At 47.3% G+C, this 16,900-nt stretch overlaps 1 protein-coding gene across 2 annotated transcripts in view; it reads left to right on the top strand.

The window, feature by feature from the left end:
• Window positions 1–1,784: 1,784 nt before the first annotated feature.
• Window positions 1,785–16,900, top strand: part of Bace2 (beta-secretase 2) — a 78,816-nt gene continuing 63,700 nt past the window's right edge. For both annotated transcript variants that reach the window (XM_035444497.1, XM_027415710.2), the window contains exon 1: window positions 1,785–2,084. In XM_035444497.1, coding sequence (XP_035300388.1) covers window positions 1,785–2,084 — 300 coding nt within the window. The remainder of the gene's footprint in view (window positions 2,085–16,900) is intronic.

Genomic DNA, 16,900 nt, shown 5'->3' with positions numbered 1-16,900 from the left:
AGATTTCCCTCGTATTTTTATGAACTCTGAGAGAGAGAGCAAATGAATGTCTTTATTATTGACCTTATACCGTATACATCGTATAGCAACTACATCAATGTCTGATAAATTCCGTGTGCTTCCACAAGGTTGCTATCCTTCTGAGAGCTGTCTGGGTGGCTTTCTGTTGTTGTTGTTGTTTGTTTGTTTGTTTTTGAATCCTTCAATACTGGACACCAGGGAGCATAATAATCCTCTCTTTAAAATTGCCCTTCCCTTACATCTTGAATTTGAAACGTGAATATAATTATAGCAGCTCTTGATAACTATGCAGATTTATGGGGAATAACAATTTAGGTTCTATCCTGGGATTCAGCCAGTTCTTCCTTCATGTGGCTGGGGATTCCTTGGAGCTTGGATACAGTTCGGAGGGGGAGGGGGAAAACGCATCTTATAACCAGAGTCATTTAGAAAGCAGTATCGCTGAAGATCTTGGACAGAAAGGCCCCTGGTACAGCAAGATGGGATTCTGCCATTGGAAAGGCGGGAATAAACATGGAAACCAGAATGGAAATATCTGGAAGTTCCAGTCAGGAATTAAGGAAGCGTTATTTATGTTCCCCATTGTTTGAAGATAGGTTTATTTGTTAAAAAACAAAACAAAACAAAACCAAACAACCAGCATAATTCAGCTAGAGGAGACACAAAGATTTCTTCTGTTCCTTGTTTCGGCAGAAATCGATGAGTTTAGCTGGTGTAATTGTCCCCCCTGTGTTCAGTACCTGAAATAAAATAGCCCCCTGAACACATTTTTGCGGCTTATACATCTGTGTCTAAACAGGTTTTAATTAGATAATCCACGGAGAGCTGGTGGGTGGATGAGAGAAGGAGAGGTCTGGTTGGCCGCCGACTCCTCTGCAACCCTCATTTGGGCCCCTGATAGTAATTCACTAACTAGGTGGACTGACTGGATTCCTAGCAGACTGAGCTCAGCTCCTAGGAGAATGGCATCTGCATTAAGCAGAAGAGCAGGGCGTGAACATCAGGGCCAAAGCCACCTCCCCAGCCTGGGTCTTTGGGCTCAAGGGAGGCCAAGCAGGCTGGAGCAGCAGCAGCAACCCAGACCCCTTCTCGGAAATCCAAAAACCTCTCACCTGCCTCCCCTAGCTTCAGCACTCCCAGACTCCATTCGAACTTCATCCTTTCTTAGAGAATCCACTAACTCCCAAGGAGTTGGAAGGGGAGATCCCTGAGTGGGAGCAGCCCTGAGAGGTTCACAGACTCCCCCTCCTACGCCCCCTTGGAGATGCGCATGGCAAGCTGAAAGGGGACTTCTTTCACAGCAACCTGCTCTGTGCTATGACCCGTGCCTGGTCTAGTCAGTCCAGTCTCTGCAAGGCCAGGGAACCCTGCGGACCTCTCGAGCGCATGGCCAGGAAGCCAGTTCGCGCCTTCGCTGCACCTTTAAGGGTTCCCGAAACTTTCCTGCAGCTCTCGGCTGAGCCTCGTCATATCCGTTAGCCGTGGCCTCCCGGGCACGTTCCGAGGAAATTCTGCACTCCAGTTTCCCGGGGAAGAGGTGCGGCCCGAGCCCTGTGCGCCCCGGGCTCCCCGCGCCCATCCTTGACCTTGGCCACGGGGGAGGGGATGGGCCTGCTGGGCGGCGGCCGCCAGAGGGGGCAGCGGCTAAGAACTTGCTCAACTCGGCGCCGCCCTCTTCTGCCTCCTCCCCGTCCGCCCCGCCCCGTCCCGCCCGGCCCCGCAGCCCCGCGCGTTCGCTGACTCGCCGAGCCCCCGCCGCGGGGATGGGCGCGCAGCTCCGAGCGCTTCTGCTCCCGCTGTTGGCGCAGTGGCTCTTGCGCGCAACCACCGCGTTGGCCCCGGCGCCCTTCACGCTACCCCTTCAGGTGTCTGCAGCCACAAGCCTCGTAGCCTCGGCAGTTCCCGGGCTCGGGACCCCTGAGAAGCCCCGTGCAGATGGCCTGGCGCTAGCGCTGGAGCCCTCCGGGGCTGCCGCCAACTTCTTGGCTATGGTGGACAACCTGCAGGGGGACTCTGGCCGCGGCTACTACCTGGAGATGCTGATCGGGACCCCGCCACAGAAGGTAGGACTTGAGGGCAGGGGCTTCTGGGAGCTGTCTCCGAGAGCGGTTTAATGTTGTTGCCCCTAAAGCAGCAGCTTTCCGCTGAGAGAAGAAAGAGCTGTGGGGAGCATGGGTTGAATTGGAAGCTGCGGAGCGCTCTAGGAACGCGCCAGGGAGCGCAGCCTCTGCCCCAGCACAGCTCAGGGGGTGTGAGCAAATGTTTCAGAACTTGGTGGCCCTCCCCGACCCCGTGAGCCTGGTAGCTGAAGGGACCTGTAACGCGCTTCCTCTCCAGGAGCGACGCCTCCTTCCAGCTAGAGCGATAACTCCTAGGTGGGTGGGTGGGTGGTGGGGTGGAGGGGAGTCTTGGAAGAAGGTGCTGTTAGGTGGAGCGAAATCACTGGAGTTGATACCCCCCCCCCATGCTGTCTCATTGCTAAAGAGACTCTTGGCCGGCATCCAAGGCGCAGTACCTTTAAAGAGATTTCTCCATGAGCTCAGCTGAAAGATACCGTGTTCCGAAGTGTCTGTTTGCCCCGCGGAGTCGCCTGCCTTCCTCGGAGTTGGTTTACTGGCTTCCTCGTAGTTGTCCAGCTGCCCAGCCTCTAGGCGCCGAGCATCGCCCAGGCATGCACCCTGTGGGTTGGAGAGTGAATGTCAGTAGCTACTGGGAGACTATACCAGACACATAGCAAGGCGAAGACAAAACAAAACCGCAGCCCAACACAGGTTTCCTCTCCCCCTTGCTCCGATGTTCATTTAACACTTCGTGTAGCGAAGAACACAGACTCCTCCGAAGCACGGAATCTGACGAGGCAAAGAAAAGCCTCCCAAGAAGTGATCCGACCTTCTCTGATCTACCCGCTCAGAGAGTTCAAGTTCTCTCATTTGACTGCACCATATGAAGACATTTTATTTTTATTTTTAACATTGTCGTTGGGGTTTTTTCATGCTGATGTGATTGCCCATAAATAGAACATGCTCATGACTTTTGTATAATTCCAATTAAATTATTCAAGACTTTAAGAAGACACACCATGCTAATTTTTAAAAAGAGAAATTGCAGAACAACTGCTGTAGTTGTTTGGTTTCAAAACAGCCTTAAAGAGTGTTATTAGTCTGCTCAAAACTTTGGTCGTGGTTGCTGTGCAGGATCCCTGTTTGCCCAGCCCAGGAGTGGTTGCAGGGCAGACTGATGTGGGACCTGTGTCAGCTGAGGAAGCTTAGGGGCCCCTGAGCAGTCAGACTGGACCATGTGAGCAGGATCCCAGGGTGGTGGGGATCCTGTGGACTTCCTTCAGCAGAACTGCACGGTACAGAAGGGGCCTCTTCTGTGCCATACAAAACTCTTTCATACAGAGGCCCTGACTGACTCCCCATTTAGGAAACTTCTACCTTTAAGAATGAAATTTTTTGTTGGTTTTAGGGCAGAAGGGAGTTCTCTTTCCTGAAGTGAAGAAGGCTCTGCCAGTTCCAGAGCTGAGAAAGGGGAACCAGAAAAGACTTTGAGAAGGAGAGAACACCTCCCACGAAGCTCTCCTCAGGGTTGCTCGCCCTTGTTGATAATTCAGTGATCTTTGCTTTAAACTCAGTGATGAAGTTTAGTTAATTAAATTAGCCCAGAAACAAACACCCGGGTTTGTATCTTAGCACAGCCAGGGAAGTAGTTCCTCAGATTTATCAGTTAGACTGTAGCATGCTTTTAAAGAAGACTGTTGGGTGACAAACACAAGTATCATTTTTGTGTCCCACAGAAGTGAACTATTCTGTATGATGGCACAATGGAGGGACAAGCTACTTCATGGCAAAATTTGTGTATCTGATAACCCCACTGTAAACGCTAGGTGTTGGTGACCTGCTTTGCAGTCTGCCCTGTAGTGTCTCTGGCACCAGTAGGGTTTTTTGTTTTGTTTTTCTTAGTCTCCATAGTAGTTTAGTTTTTTTAAACTAATTTTCATTTAAATTAAAAACAATCTTATTTTACATACCAATCCCAGGTCCCTCCCATCCTCCCACTTCCCCCCAAACCCCCCCATCCACTCCTCAGGGAGGGTGAGGCCTCCCATGGAGGATCATCAAAGTCTGTCACATCATTTGGGGCAGGACCTAGACCCTCCCACATGTATCCAGGCTGAGAGAGTATCCCTCCATGGGGAATGGGCTCCCAAAGCCCATTCACGCACTAGGGATAAATACTGGTTCCACTGCTAGAGGCTCCAAAGACTGCCTAAACTCCACAGCTGACACCCATATTCAGGAGGTCTGGTTTGGTCCTTGCTGGTTTCCCAGCTGGGGTCCTGTGAGCTCTCATTTGCTCAGGTCAGCTGTTTCTGTGGGTTTCCTCTGCACGGTCTTGACCCACTTGCTCATCACCAGCAGGGGTTTGTAGCTGGCTAGGGAAGGCAGTAGGGAGGTGACCTCTGAACCCCAGAGACAGTTCCTGCTCTAAGAGTGGGCACAGGGTCATGCATGCATGTATTTTCTTTGAATTCTCTAACATGTCACATAAAATTGCCTAGAGAGAGAAGCAATAAATATCAAGACTTACTCAGGTGTTAATAGCTGTAGACAGTGTGTTCGGCCTCCATGTATGATGAGCACCTTGACAGATGTGTCCTCTCTCACACCCACCTCTTATATCCTAAAGGTCTTGTGGGGGTGATTATAGGGATGTGTATGCACATTTGTGTGTGGGGTCCACGCTCGCCTGTGGAAGCCACAAGCTTGTGTGTTATTTCCTGGGAGTCTGTTCACCTTGGTTTTTGAGACAGGCTCTCTTGGTGGGATTAAGCTGGCCTCCTATCTCTGATCCCTGGTGCTGGGATTGCAAACATTCACAAGCCCCAGCTTTTGTGCTAGTATCATTGTATGCCTTGGGGGTGGCAGAGGTGAGGTTTGGAAATATTGAATGACTTGCTCAGGCAATGGGGGAAGAAAGAGGGAGGGTGGGGATGGAGCCCAGGTCATTAGACTGAAGAAACTAAGGTTTGAGCTACAGACAGACTGTGCTCACTCCTACATGTTTCCTGCCTGTCCTACAAAGTGCCCTTTCTAGGCAGTGGTCCCTGACCACCGGGTGTTAGGGACTGTATGCCTGACTGTACCTAAAGTCTTTCCCACACTGTGGTCATGCTGTAAGGAATGGACTGTGTGGGGATTTTGGACGAGAGGCTGGATATAAACCACAGCTCAGCAGGCTTCCTGCTGTCCTATGGGAAGACCAGCCATGGGGAGTGTGCTTACCCCTACCCTGCATGCTTTCATACAAGAACTGGGATCCATTGTCCTGCCCACCAACTCTGTGAGGAGTTACAGGCTTCTGCCCAGCAGTCTGAGAGAGCCTCAGAGCCCTGTACTGGTAGGCAGACCCATGTTGGCATGGAGATGAGAGTCAGGGTTGCACATTGATACCATAATGTGGCTCCTATCTAACAGGAGAACCAACATCCACTGGAACCATGCAATTTGGTCTTATTAATAATAATAAGGATGTTCAAAAGTGATTGTAATTACAGCAGTTTCCATTACTAAAATATACTTTCATGCTAACACAATAAATCCAAATGAAGATAGCAAAGGTCTGCAACTGTATGCTTTTTGGTGGCTCGAAAAGGGCTTTGGGGGCATTTTATTGCAAGATTTCCTGTCATCTGCTTTGGTGAGGATGAAACAGCTGGCTAACTATTTTCACATGTAAGCTTTCAAATGTAAACATTTAACAAAGTACTTTGGCACATGTGCTTGGTTATTGATCAACCTCTTAGCACAGCAATTGAAAGTACAGAATGGGCTTTTCTATGTAATTTAAGAGTTTTCTTTTTCTTTTTTTTAAGAGTAACTCACCTGGGGGTGCCCCAACTACATTAAGCTCACAGTAAGTGAGGCTGAAAAAAGGAAGGCAGCCAGACCAGAGGGAACCAGGTGGGGGACACTAAGACTGTAACTGTTAAAGATGATGGAGAAAGAGAAGACCAGAACTTCTCAGCAAGTTGCCCCTCATTTCTTCAGGTTAGATGTGGAACCCCTGGGCATTAGGAAAGGGGTTCATCAGAGGATGTAAAAGGAAGACAGACAGACAGACAGAACTCAAGGAGACACAGCAGCAGCATCACCTTCCTCTATTTCTTGCATATTCCACGTAGGGTGTCCTGCTAAACATTTGTTCTGTGGGGTATGGGATCAAACCCAAACCAGAAAAGCATTTCACCATTGAGTGTTGTGCCCCCCACCCCCACTGCACTCCTTGGGCTAAGCAGTTTGCTCAGGTCACACTTCATTGGATTTTCATGCCTTCCCGTGGACATCGTACAACCATTTGACTTAATTTTAAGATGGAAACTGTGACTTGTGCTGAGTCAGTCATGTCTCCACAGCCAAGCTGTGAAGGGGCAGGTCTGTCCATCCCATCAGGCTCCATCTGCCTTGTGCCCCTGTCATCTGAGTCCCCCATCTCAGTTGTAGTGGCCCTAGAAAAAAGCCACCTTCCCTTTTCTGAGTGGTTTGATGTTGTTGAGGACACTGAGGTGCTTTTGTGTCATAGATGACCAGGGCCAAGTCCCCCAGGGCTGATGTTCTGCTACTTCTGCATTAGTTTCTTCATTTTCCTAACAAACCTCCATAGCCCAGAGACTTAAAACAGTTGAAATCTATTCCTTCATGGTTCTAGAGGCCAGAAGCCCAAAACTAGGGTGTCAGTGACAGGAACATCCTACGTCTGGGAGTTCCAGGGGAGAATGCTTCATTTCCTAGTCTTAGCATCTTTGTCCTTCACTTGTAGCTGTAATTGGTCCAGCCTCTGCCTCCATCTTTGCTGACTTTGTTCCTTCTGTGTGTGTCTGCATACAGTATAGTCATTATAAAGACTCCAGTCATTGCAGTGCCTTACTTGATCTTGACTTCTGTGAATCTGCAAAAACTCACATTACTGACAAGGTTCTGGGCCTAGGTTTCCAACTCGTACAGTCATGCTCCACATAACAAAATTTCCATCAGCACTGGACTGCACAGACAATGCTTTCATACAAGAACTGGGATCCATTGCTCCCATAAAACTGCATGGTCTATGATGCTACAGCCATCTGTCTTAGTCACTTTTCCTGTTGCTGTGATTGAAGACTAATAAAAAGCAAATTAAAGGAGAAAGGGTTGATTCTGTCTCACAGTTCAAGGACAAGTCAGTCCATCATGGTGGGAAAGCCAAGGCAGCAGATGCTCGAAGAAGTCGATCATTGCTTTTACAACCAGAATGAAGCAAACAAGGAATGCATGATGCTGCTTGGCTCCCCTTATCCATTTTGTATAGTACCCCATTCAGGGAATGTTACCAGCCACAGTGGGTGGGTCTTTCCACCTCAATTAACACAATCAAGGCAATCCTTCACAGGCTTGTTCATTGGCCCATCTCCCAGGTGATTCTAGATTCTGTTAAGTAGATAGTTAACACTAGCAATCACACCATCTAAGTGTGTCTCATACTCTGTGATCTTTAAACAATGACAAAATTGCCTGTCAAGTCTCAGAACACATCCCAATCCACGAATAGTACTTATGTCTACTGGGGGGGGGCACACGATTTTATTTTCAAGTTCTATCTACACTTATAATTTCATAGATCTTACTTGTCAATAATTCCAAGTTGGAGTTCAGATGCAACATTCCTTAAAATTGATGAGCAGATGGTAATTTGGGTTGTATTAGTCAGGGGCCTATGGTAAGACAGTGAACTGGAGAGGGGTCAGTGGGAGGGGGTTTCTGATGCTCTTCTGGATTCTTGTGGTGGTTTCCCCACTAGAGAATGGTCATGTAAGTGTTTAGCATGTCCCTTGTCAGGTGCCTAGTTCTAGAATGGCTGAAATTGTATGTATTGGTTGAAGCCACCCAATGTCTGCAAGGTCAGATCAACAGTATTTAAACACTCTTGTTGGAGTTTCTGTTGTAAAGACTTCAAGAATCAGGATGTGTTTGATAGGGAGTCTGTCCAAGGATTCTTTCCTGACACGCCTTGAGTATCTGCTTTCCTTGAGTCAGAGGTGGACCAGCCTAACCTGTTGTTTGAGGTTAGCTGCCTGGTCTTCCTGTTTCCTTCAGGATGCTTGCAGTTCTCACTAACTAAACAGCAAAAGAGAAAGAGTAAGATTAGCCAGCCATTGCTATCTTTGTTTGCTTTCTGTTGATAGTAACAAAATACCACAGATTGGGTAAGTTATGGAGTTTATTTTGGCTTGTGTTTCCGGTCCAAAGTTGAAGGACTGTGTCTGGGGCTGTCTCCTTATTGGCAGAGTCCCAGGGAGGCATCACATGGAGAGTGCTAACCAAACTGGCTTTTGGATCTGGCCCACCCTCAAGGTACCTTTATACCAGTCATTCTTTTACCACCAGAATGGATTCATACACTCAAAACAACACAGCCTAGATCAACTCCTAAACGCCATGCCTCTTCCTGTGTCATAGTAGAGAGTACATGTGAACATTAAGGTTGAAGGTGACCCACCATGTCAAACCATTATTATCATTTTACATACTAGCTTAGCTCTGGGTGCTCCGATCTGATGTATTTCTCCATCTCTGTAAGGTCTGGTCACATGCTATATGTGACTTATTTTCCATCTTAGCTTTTGGCTTCTGCAGTCAAGCCTTTGACTTTGGGTGCAGAGTCCACCCAGGCTTGGAACTGCTAATGCCTGCCTCCTCACCATGCAGAGTCCAGCAAGAGCAGGATGTCCCTGTATATGGATGAGAAAGATGTCTCCCCATCCCACCTAAGTCTTGCTTTTAAATTTCTTGTTACATTTATGTATTTATTGTAGGAGGGTCATGGATGTGCCACAGAACACTTGTGGAGGTCAGAGGACAACCTGTCAGAGTCAATTCTTTCCTTCTGTAGTGTGGGTCCCAGGGTTCAAACTCAAGTCATCAGGCTTGAGGACAAATACCGTTAGTCCCTGCAGAGCCATCTCTCTAACCCACATCTCTTTTTTGAACAACAGTGGGATTTCTGCCTCTTTGGAGGTCTTGCTGTCTGCTTGACTCCCTTCTGGTCACCCTGCTCTGCTGTTCGGCACTGGCCAGTCAATGGTTAAGTTGTGGATACAGACAGATTGCTTCTGTGAGAGGAAATGGCTTCTCTGGACTTTTCTAACTTCTGGCTGTGAAGACAGAGTTGTGGGTGGAGTGTGGGGAAGGTTGAGTATTGCATATTCTGTCTCTTTTCTGACCCTGGGAGTCTACGTGCATGAGACACAGGTGAACTGGACATCAGTCAGCTCCTCTTAGTTCATGCTTGATACTATTGCTACTGAACAAAAATGGTCATGTTTTAGAATTTCCCGAAGAAGAAAAAAAATGCCTGGTCATGCTGACATGCCAGGCTGGGAGTAAAAGCAGTGCTTTTGAGTTAATGACTGGCCATCCAACGCAGGTCCCTGGGTGGATGTTGGGGTTGTATTACCTGGTACATTGTATTCCTGTGCCTGAAAACACACAGCGTCAATGCTGCTGTGTTAGGAGGATGGAGAGACTGTCTGGGGTGGGGAATCAGGGCGTGTCCTGCATCAGCTCCATTGTTCTGGGGAACCACAACTGCAGTAGGGAAAAGCATCTCTTTCCATCTTACTCTAGCTTCAGAGTGTGGAGGAGCTCAGCACAGTCTCTTGGTCCCACTGCAAATCACCTCTAGCTCCAGAAATGGCTTTGGCAATGGGAAGGAAACAAGTTCTGTGTGTCAATCATGCTCACCCCCCACCAGAAGCCAAAGTCATAAGACGCTAAGTCCTTTGTGTGAATGTGTTAGGACAGTCTGTGACAACCCTGAAGTCACTGGGTTCTGACCCTGATAACAGTGACTTGTTGCTAGATACAAAGTTGCATCTCACTGAAGGCGGACAGGGATTCCGGATGTTTCTGGGGAACATTAGAACCTTTCTACCCTTTTCTCCTTGGGAGTCCCTCTGGGCAGCAAGTGTGCCTCTGTGATGTGGTATGCCTAACATTTTGAGTGCTGAACCCAGATCTGTTATTTGCTGGATATTGGGTGCTGGGAGGAAGTTAATTAACTTGGCTAAGCCTCAGTTTCCCGACTTACAAATTAGGGAATTGTACCCAGTGATCTGAGGTTTCATGGAAGTTTGGACCCTCCTCAATTGTGATCTGTTCTAATGTCCAGAACCTTTGATGAGACATTTGGGGGAGCTGCAGAAAGGCAGGATCCAGTGTCCCAGTCAGCAGTGAGCCCTAGTTATCTCTCCTGTCTCCACCTCTCCCAACTCTGGATTTATAAACATGTTCCACCATGCCTGGCCTTTTTTTTCACATGGGCTCTGGAGACTGAACTCTGGCCCATATGCAACTATGGTGGGGTCACAATCTGAGCTCCCCAATCTCTCAGTGAAACTGCTTATCGTGCTAAAGTAGAAAGGGGGTCCTGCTGACTGTTGGGCTCTGTTGTACTCTCCAGAGCTGTCCTCTGGGAAAATTGAGATCCTCCCCACCCCATACACACTTTGTCTTTATCTGTATTTCTCTTAAGATTCATTTTTAATCTTTCGTGTTTGTGTGTGTGTGTGTGTGTGTGTGTGTGTGTGTGTGTGTGTGTGTGTGTGTGTGTGTGTGTGTACATGTATGTATGATCATGTGGATACTGGTAAAGTCCAGAAGATGGCAGCAGGTCCCATGGAGCTGGAGTTAATAGGCATTATGAGTCCCCTGATGAGTTCTGGGGCCTGAACTCCAGTCTTCTAAGAGCAATATGTGATCTTGACCACTGAATCATCTCTCCAGCCTCCCAGATTCCTTTATTTTATTTTATTACTTATTTGCTTTTTTTGAGATGGGATTTCTCTTCCAGTATAGCCAGAAACTCTCTCTGTAGACCAGGCTGGCCTTGAACTCACAGAGATCCATCTGCCTCTTTTGTCCCACTCACAACTTTCTTTAAATAAGCTGTTCTGGGCTGGAGAATAGCTAGATGGATCACTGCCACCCTGTCACTCATGGCTTTAGTGCCACCTGTGTTAGACACTATGGGAAATGGCAGGAAATCTAGATGACAAAACAGCTGTCCCAAACATCTGTGTTCTAAATTGTACCTGTCTTTACTGATGGGTCAGGACACTCTACCAGTAAGCTTCAGGTTAGTAAGAGTCTATGCTAATCAGTTTTCATCCAGTTGATACTTTGGAAAAAGAGAACCTTAACTGAGAAAATGACTCCAAAAGATTGACCTATAGGGCAAGTATGTGTGGTGTTTCCTTGATTAATGATTGATCTGGGAAGTGCCACCCCTGGGCAGGTGGTCCTGGGTTCTGTAAGAAAGCAGGCTGAGCCAGCCATGAGGAGCAAGCCAGTAAGTAGTGTTCCTCTGTGGTCTCTGCCTCAGCTCTTGCCTCCAGGTTCCTGCCCTGATTGAGTTCCTGTGCCACCTTTCCTCAATGATGGATTGTGATACGGTGTGTAAGTCAAACTAGCCCTTTCCTCTCCCAAGTTGCTTTTGATCTTGGTGTTTATCACAGTGATGGAAAGTAAACTAATACAGAGATCATCTCAAAAAAAAAAAAGTGACAACACCTGAGGAATAACACACACAATAATTACATTACATGTGTAACACACACACACACACACACACACACACACACACACACACACACACACACCTGATATGTGACAGCATGGACAGAGGAGAGATGCCCTCATCCCTTCACCCACAGCCATTAACACCTCAGACAGGTGGAGGAGCTGGCCCTGGGGTTATAAGGGTGGGAGGACTACCCCTGCCTCTCACCAGCTGTAGCACTGGGGAGGGTGGCGCCTGCGCCTTGCCTGGGTGACACAGTAGAGCTGATGGTGTAGGTGTGGGAGAGCTGACCTGAGGGCATGAAAACAGAACTGGTCCCACCTCTTGCCCATTGCTGCAAGGGGTGAACTTGCCAGGGCAATTCTGGTGGTGAGGACAGTGGAGAACTGGTGAGCAAACCAACTTTGCAGCTACCCAGGCCCAGAACCAGGGTTATGACTGGTCCGCCCCAACATCCACCCCATCTATGATCTGCTGGAGCATGTGAAGGGGCCAGTCCTGCAGACCCAAAGCTGCAGGACCACCATGATACAAGGCAACAACAGGATGTCCAAGAAGAGTCCTAGTGAGGGCCCAGCATCCATAGTGTAGTAGAAACCAGAGACCTCAAACTAGACCAATGACTTTGCAATGAGCACTTGCAAGTAAAGATACATGGACAAAGGGGTTTACTGCCTGACTCACTGTGTCTCATTGCAGCTTCCATGATGAGATTTTACCACCCCTTCTTTTTCCCTTTTAAATTTTGTTTTATTTGGGGGAAAGTTCAGGGGTGGAGGGGAGATGTGAAGGTATGGGGAAATGAATGTGATCAAGATATGTGATGTAAAAGACATAGAATAAATTTGTAAAAAGTTAAAAAAAAAGGACACACTCACTTACACCCCACACTCATAAACATGCACACAAACTCAAGGGAAATAATTCACTACTAATGCATGTCCAGGAAGACAGGGACAGTGCAGATAAAGCAAGTATTTTCTGTTCATTGTGAGAAGCAGCTGTGGCCAGATGTTCTGGGATCTGAGTGCAGCATCAGACATGGGATAAGAGTTCTAGAAATTTGAGTTCTAGTGAGCAGAGGGAACACTACACAAAACAAAACAAAGGGAGCTAGAAGCCTAACAAAGTGGGTCTGTATCCCAAAGGAATCTGAGCCCTGTTCTCCCACCCAGAGCCAGGGCTTCTGTCAGCAGGGCAGCGCTTTGCTCTCCATCTCCAGAGGAGGTAGAAAGGGTACTACCCTAGAGGGTCAAATAGGCACATAAAGGAGAGTTCTGCTCAGGGGATGTTGAGGGTGTTGGGGTTGAGCTAGTGCCACTGGTCTCTACTAGGTGAGGTCAGATGTTGGCTAGCATCGTACAATACACAGGATGGCCGCCTCCTTTAGAAGAGACCAAGGTAGGCTGGTATGCTGTGACTCAAAGGCTGGTCTGGAGCAGTTGCCCAGAGCAGTGGGAGAAATGTATAGGCTCAGGGGAACATGACAGAGGGTCTCCATGCCTGCCCATCGTTGATGCCATCTTTTAGTGTTCCTGGAATTGGGCTTATCACAGACACAGTAAGCCATTAGAAAGGTTGAAAGTCACTTCTGCCCAAACTGATAGGTGTCAAAGAGAGAAAGGAATGTTGGGCTAGACTCAAGAAGATGGGTGTTGTTCAGCTGTGCATATTTATTAAGCCCCTCCTGTGCACTAAGCCTGTTCTAAGCCCTGGGATTGACAGTTAACTACACAGAGAAGGCCCTTGTTTTTACACATGTAGTGCTCATCTTAGGAAGACAGATTGTAAAGAGAGCAAACAGTGTTTTTGAGAATGCTGTGCCAAGGTGCAGCCTGGGAACCCATGTGGGGGAACGAAGACTGCCAACAAAGGCTCAGGGAAAGACACTACTGAACAGGTGCGGATGGAGCTAAACTGGCATGCTGAGAGCAACAAGCCTGGAGAAGATGGGGCAAGTGCTCCAGGGTAAGCCAGGAGGTACAGGTGGCTGTACGTATGTTTGGGGAAGGCATTACATGTCTCTCTCTCTCTCTCTCTCTCTCTCTCTCTCTCTCTCTCTCTCTCTCTCTGTGTGTGTGTGTGTGTGTGTGTGTCTGTGTGTGTCTGTGTGTGTGCATGCCCATGTGCACACATGTGCATGAGTGTGTGTGCCTTTGTGTGTTTGTGTGTACATACGCTCATGTGTGTGTGCATGTGTTCCCAGGCCCTGCTTCAGCAGGCAGGAGATCCGCTTTCATCTACTTTATAAACATGCTTTGGGGTTTGGTTTATAAAGAGAAAAAATGCCTTACATTAATGGTTTAAAACATACATTACATCATACCACTTATGGTCACTGTGCATGTGTAGGGACTAAGTTGTGAAGGGGACAGTTAAATACAGATGGCCCAAGTAGTTTCTGAATTACAAAGGAAAATTAAACTCTGAGTGCCAGAGAGGCAATACGGTAGAGACTATTTATCCCATTGTGTGTGATATTTGGCAATCTCTTCATTAGGGGCCCCCAGGACAGGCTTGGGATGAGGGAATGAGTGTTCCTGGTGTCCTTGGGAATTGATCCCAGGAGATCCTGGGAAAGCTGTGTGTGCAGGAGACAGTACCAAGAGTGGATAGCTGGAGCCCCTCCCCTGGTGGGAGGTGTGTTAGTTACTTCTCTGTTGGGTCATAGAGCACCATGGCCAAGGCAGCTTATAACAGGAAGGGTTTATTTGGGCTTGTGACTCCTAAGAATAGGAGTCTTATCACCATCACTGTAGGGAGGCATGGCAGCAGACAGGTATGTCGGCTGGAGCCCACAAGTGGAGAGAGCACATCATTACTGTAAGCAGAAAGAGCAAACTGGAAATGCTGAGACTCTTTAAACTCTCAGGGGCCACCTTCATTGACACATCTCCCTTACAAAGGCTGCTCCTCCTAAACCTCCCCAAACAGTCCACCAACTGGGGTTGGAGAGCTCAGATCCATGAACTAAGGGGGATGTTCTCATTCAGACTACCACAGGGGATCTCGGGAAGATAATGTCAAGTAAGCACACCAGGCTGGGCTAAGGACAAGGGTGCCAGTGGTGCCACCACCCACTCCCGTCACTCATGTGCTGGGACTTATATTACCTGCCACCAAATGCACAGAGTATAATTCAGCCCACTGTCCCCCGTCACCTGGAATCTAGTTCTGAATGCCTCTGTGAGTCAGACTGCAGTGGGTGCTAGGTCAGGCTTCGCTTTGAATTTTTTTTCTGGAAGATGACAGTATGTTGTGTGAGGTACTGAGCAAGAAAGGGTGGCTGGGGTGAAGGGAGATTATGTTTGAGGCTAAAAACAACCACAAACCCACCTTTGAAAGATGAGCATTCTGCAAGTAAAGACATTCAGAGGCTTTGGAATAGTGGGTGCCTCACACTGCAGAATAGTGGCACAGGAAAAGCTTGGGACACTAAAGGTGTCTAATCCACTGACTTCCTGTGACCCATGACCACATTTAGCAAAAGACATTTCTAGTAGCTTCTGCACAGAGAAAGATCTAGCATGCCACAGTTTTATTGTACTCAACACAAATTCTTAAGTATAGACAGACCACACATACAGAGGTGATCTCCTAGAACATGATGGGGTTAAGCAAGTATGATTGCCTTGATGCTGCAGGCATTGTGGGATCCCAGCACAAGGCATTGCTAACATAAGCAAACTGTGTACCACCCCTTGTAAAGGTGCAGCAGTGCAGTTAGGAAAAGTAAATCTTACTTGAGAAGTGCAATGGAAAACACTCATACTGGTTTATCGGTGTACTTACTATGTTCCTACTTTTATTTGGAGGGTGCCTATTTCTACCTATAATAGAAAGGTAATGATACTCAGCCTCAGGCTGCCTCTTCAGCTGGGAAGCCAGAAGAAAGCATACCATCTTGATGTGGTAACTCTCTCAGGCTCTTCTAAAGGAACCTGTTTTAGGAGCAAGGTTGTGATAATGAACTTGACCCTGTAGAAGCCTAGCTTAGTCCATCTATTTATGTCTTAGTTTTTAACAGAAAGACTTACAAGGTTTTTGTATTTTAGTCTAAAAACAGGACAAGGGAGACTGCTCAGTGGTTAAAATTTCACATAAGTTCTGGGTGGGCATGGCCTCCTGCCTGTAATTCCAGCCTTGAAGGTGAGGCAGAGGATTCACAGAGCATGCTGGCTAAAGGTGTATTGAATGAGCTCTGGGTTTTATTGAGAGGCCCTGCCTCAGTGAATACAGTGGAGGAGCAATTAAGAGATGGTTTCCTATATCAACCTTGGGCCTCCATATTGCGCATGCACACAGGAGCACACAAATATGCATACCACATACACAAAGAATCTCAAAAGTGAAAAACATGTAAATTAAGGATTCGATGAAGGAAATATTTTGGATAGCAACACACTGTTTTACTAGAAGAGGGTAAAACCAGATGATTTGTTACTGAAGAAAGAAAAAAAGTTGCCTATAAATGTAGATTGTATGTGTGGTGTCTTTAAAGATCTCCAGTAATGGTAATTAAAACAGTTAACTGAAGCAATATTCTAGAGCAGTTTACTGAAGATGTTCCCTGAGTTCATTGAAGCGGCACACCTTGCTGGTCCACCAAGGTGTTTCTCTAAGTGGTTCATGGATGTGGTACTATGAAGCTGTTCTCTGAGGTGACGGTGGACTGAAGAGGTACACTCAAGAGGTACATTAATGGAGTTTCTTGAGGTGGTACATGGTGGACCTTCATGCCTGCTTGCTCCTCACTCTCTGACTCATCCACAGACACGCTGGTTCTACAAACTCAACTCATGGGAAGTGCCCTTGTTTATCGACTGTGCTGTGTTTTTACACTGCTATCCCTAGGTATGGGTAGATTTACAAATCTTGGTACAGTGCTCAAAACAGAAATAGGCTCATATAGATTTGTACCCAGGACCGATGGCTACATCAAGAAACCTAGGTATGTAGTATGCTGTGTTGTGTGGGTTTGTGTAGATACATGCTGTGATGTTCTCACAACACACAATCACATAACACATTCTTATTGTTAGGTTATGTGACTATATGCACATGTCAAGGTGTGTACTATTTTTAGTAAATACCTACACATTTTGGCTTAACTATACTACTTTCCATAGAGACAACCTCTCTTGTCCCTCTTTCTGGTTTCTCTCTATCCCAATGGTAGACCCCACAATCCTGCTTGGATTAGTCAGGTTGCAGGCAATGTACTAGACTGTATTTATAGAAAGCAGCTTCACCTTGCACCAAGAAC

The sequence above is a fragment of the Cricetulus griseus genome, chromosome 4, assembly GCF_003668045.3.
Source record: "Cricetulus griseus strain 17A/GY chromosome 4, alternate assembly CriGri-PICRH-1.0, whole genome shotgun sequence".
Lineage (NCBI taxonomy): Eukaryota > Metazoa > Chordata > Mammalia > Rodentia > Cricetidae > Cricetulus > Cricetulus griseus.
Note: the sequence above shows the minus strand (reverse complement) of the source record. Positions and strands in the feature narration are given on the sequence as shown.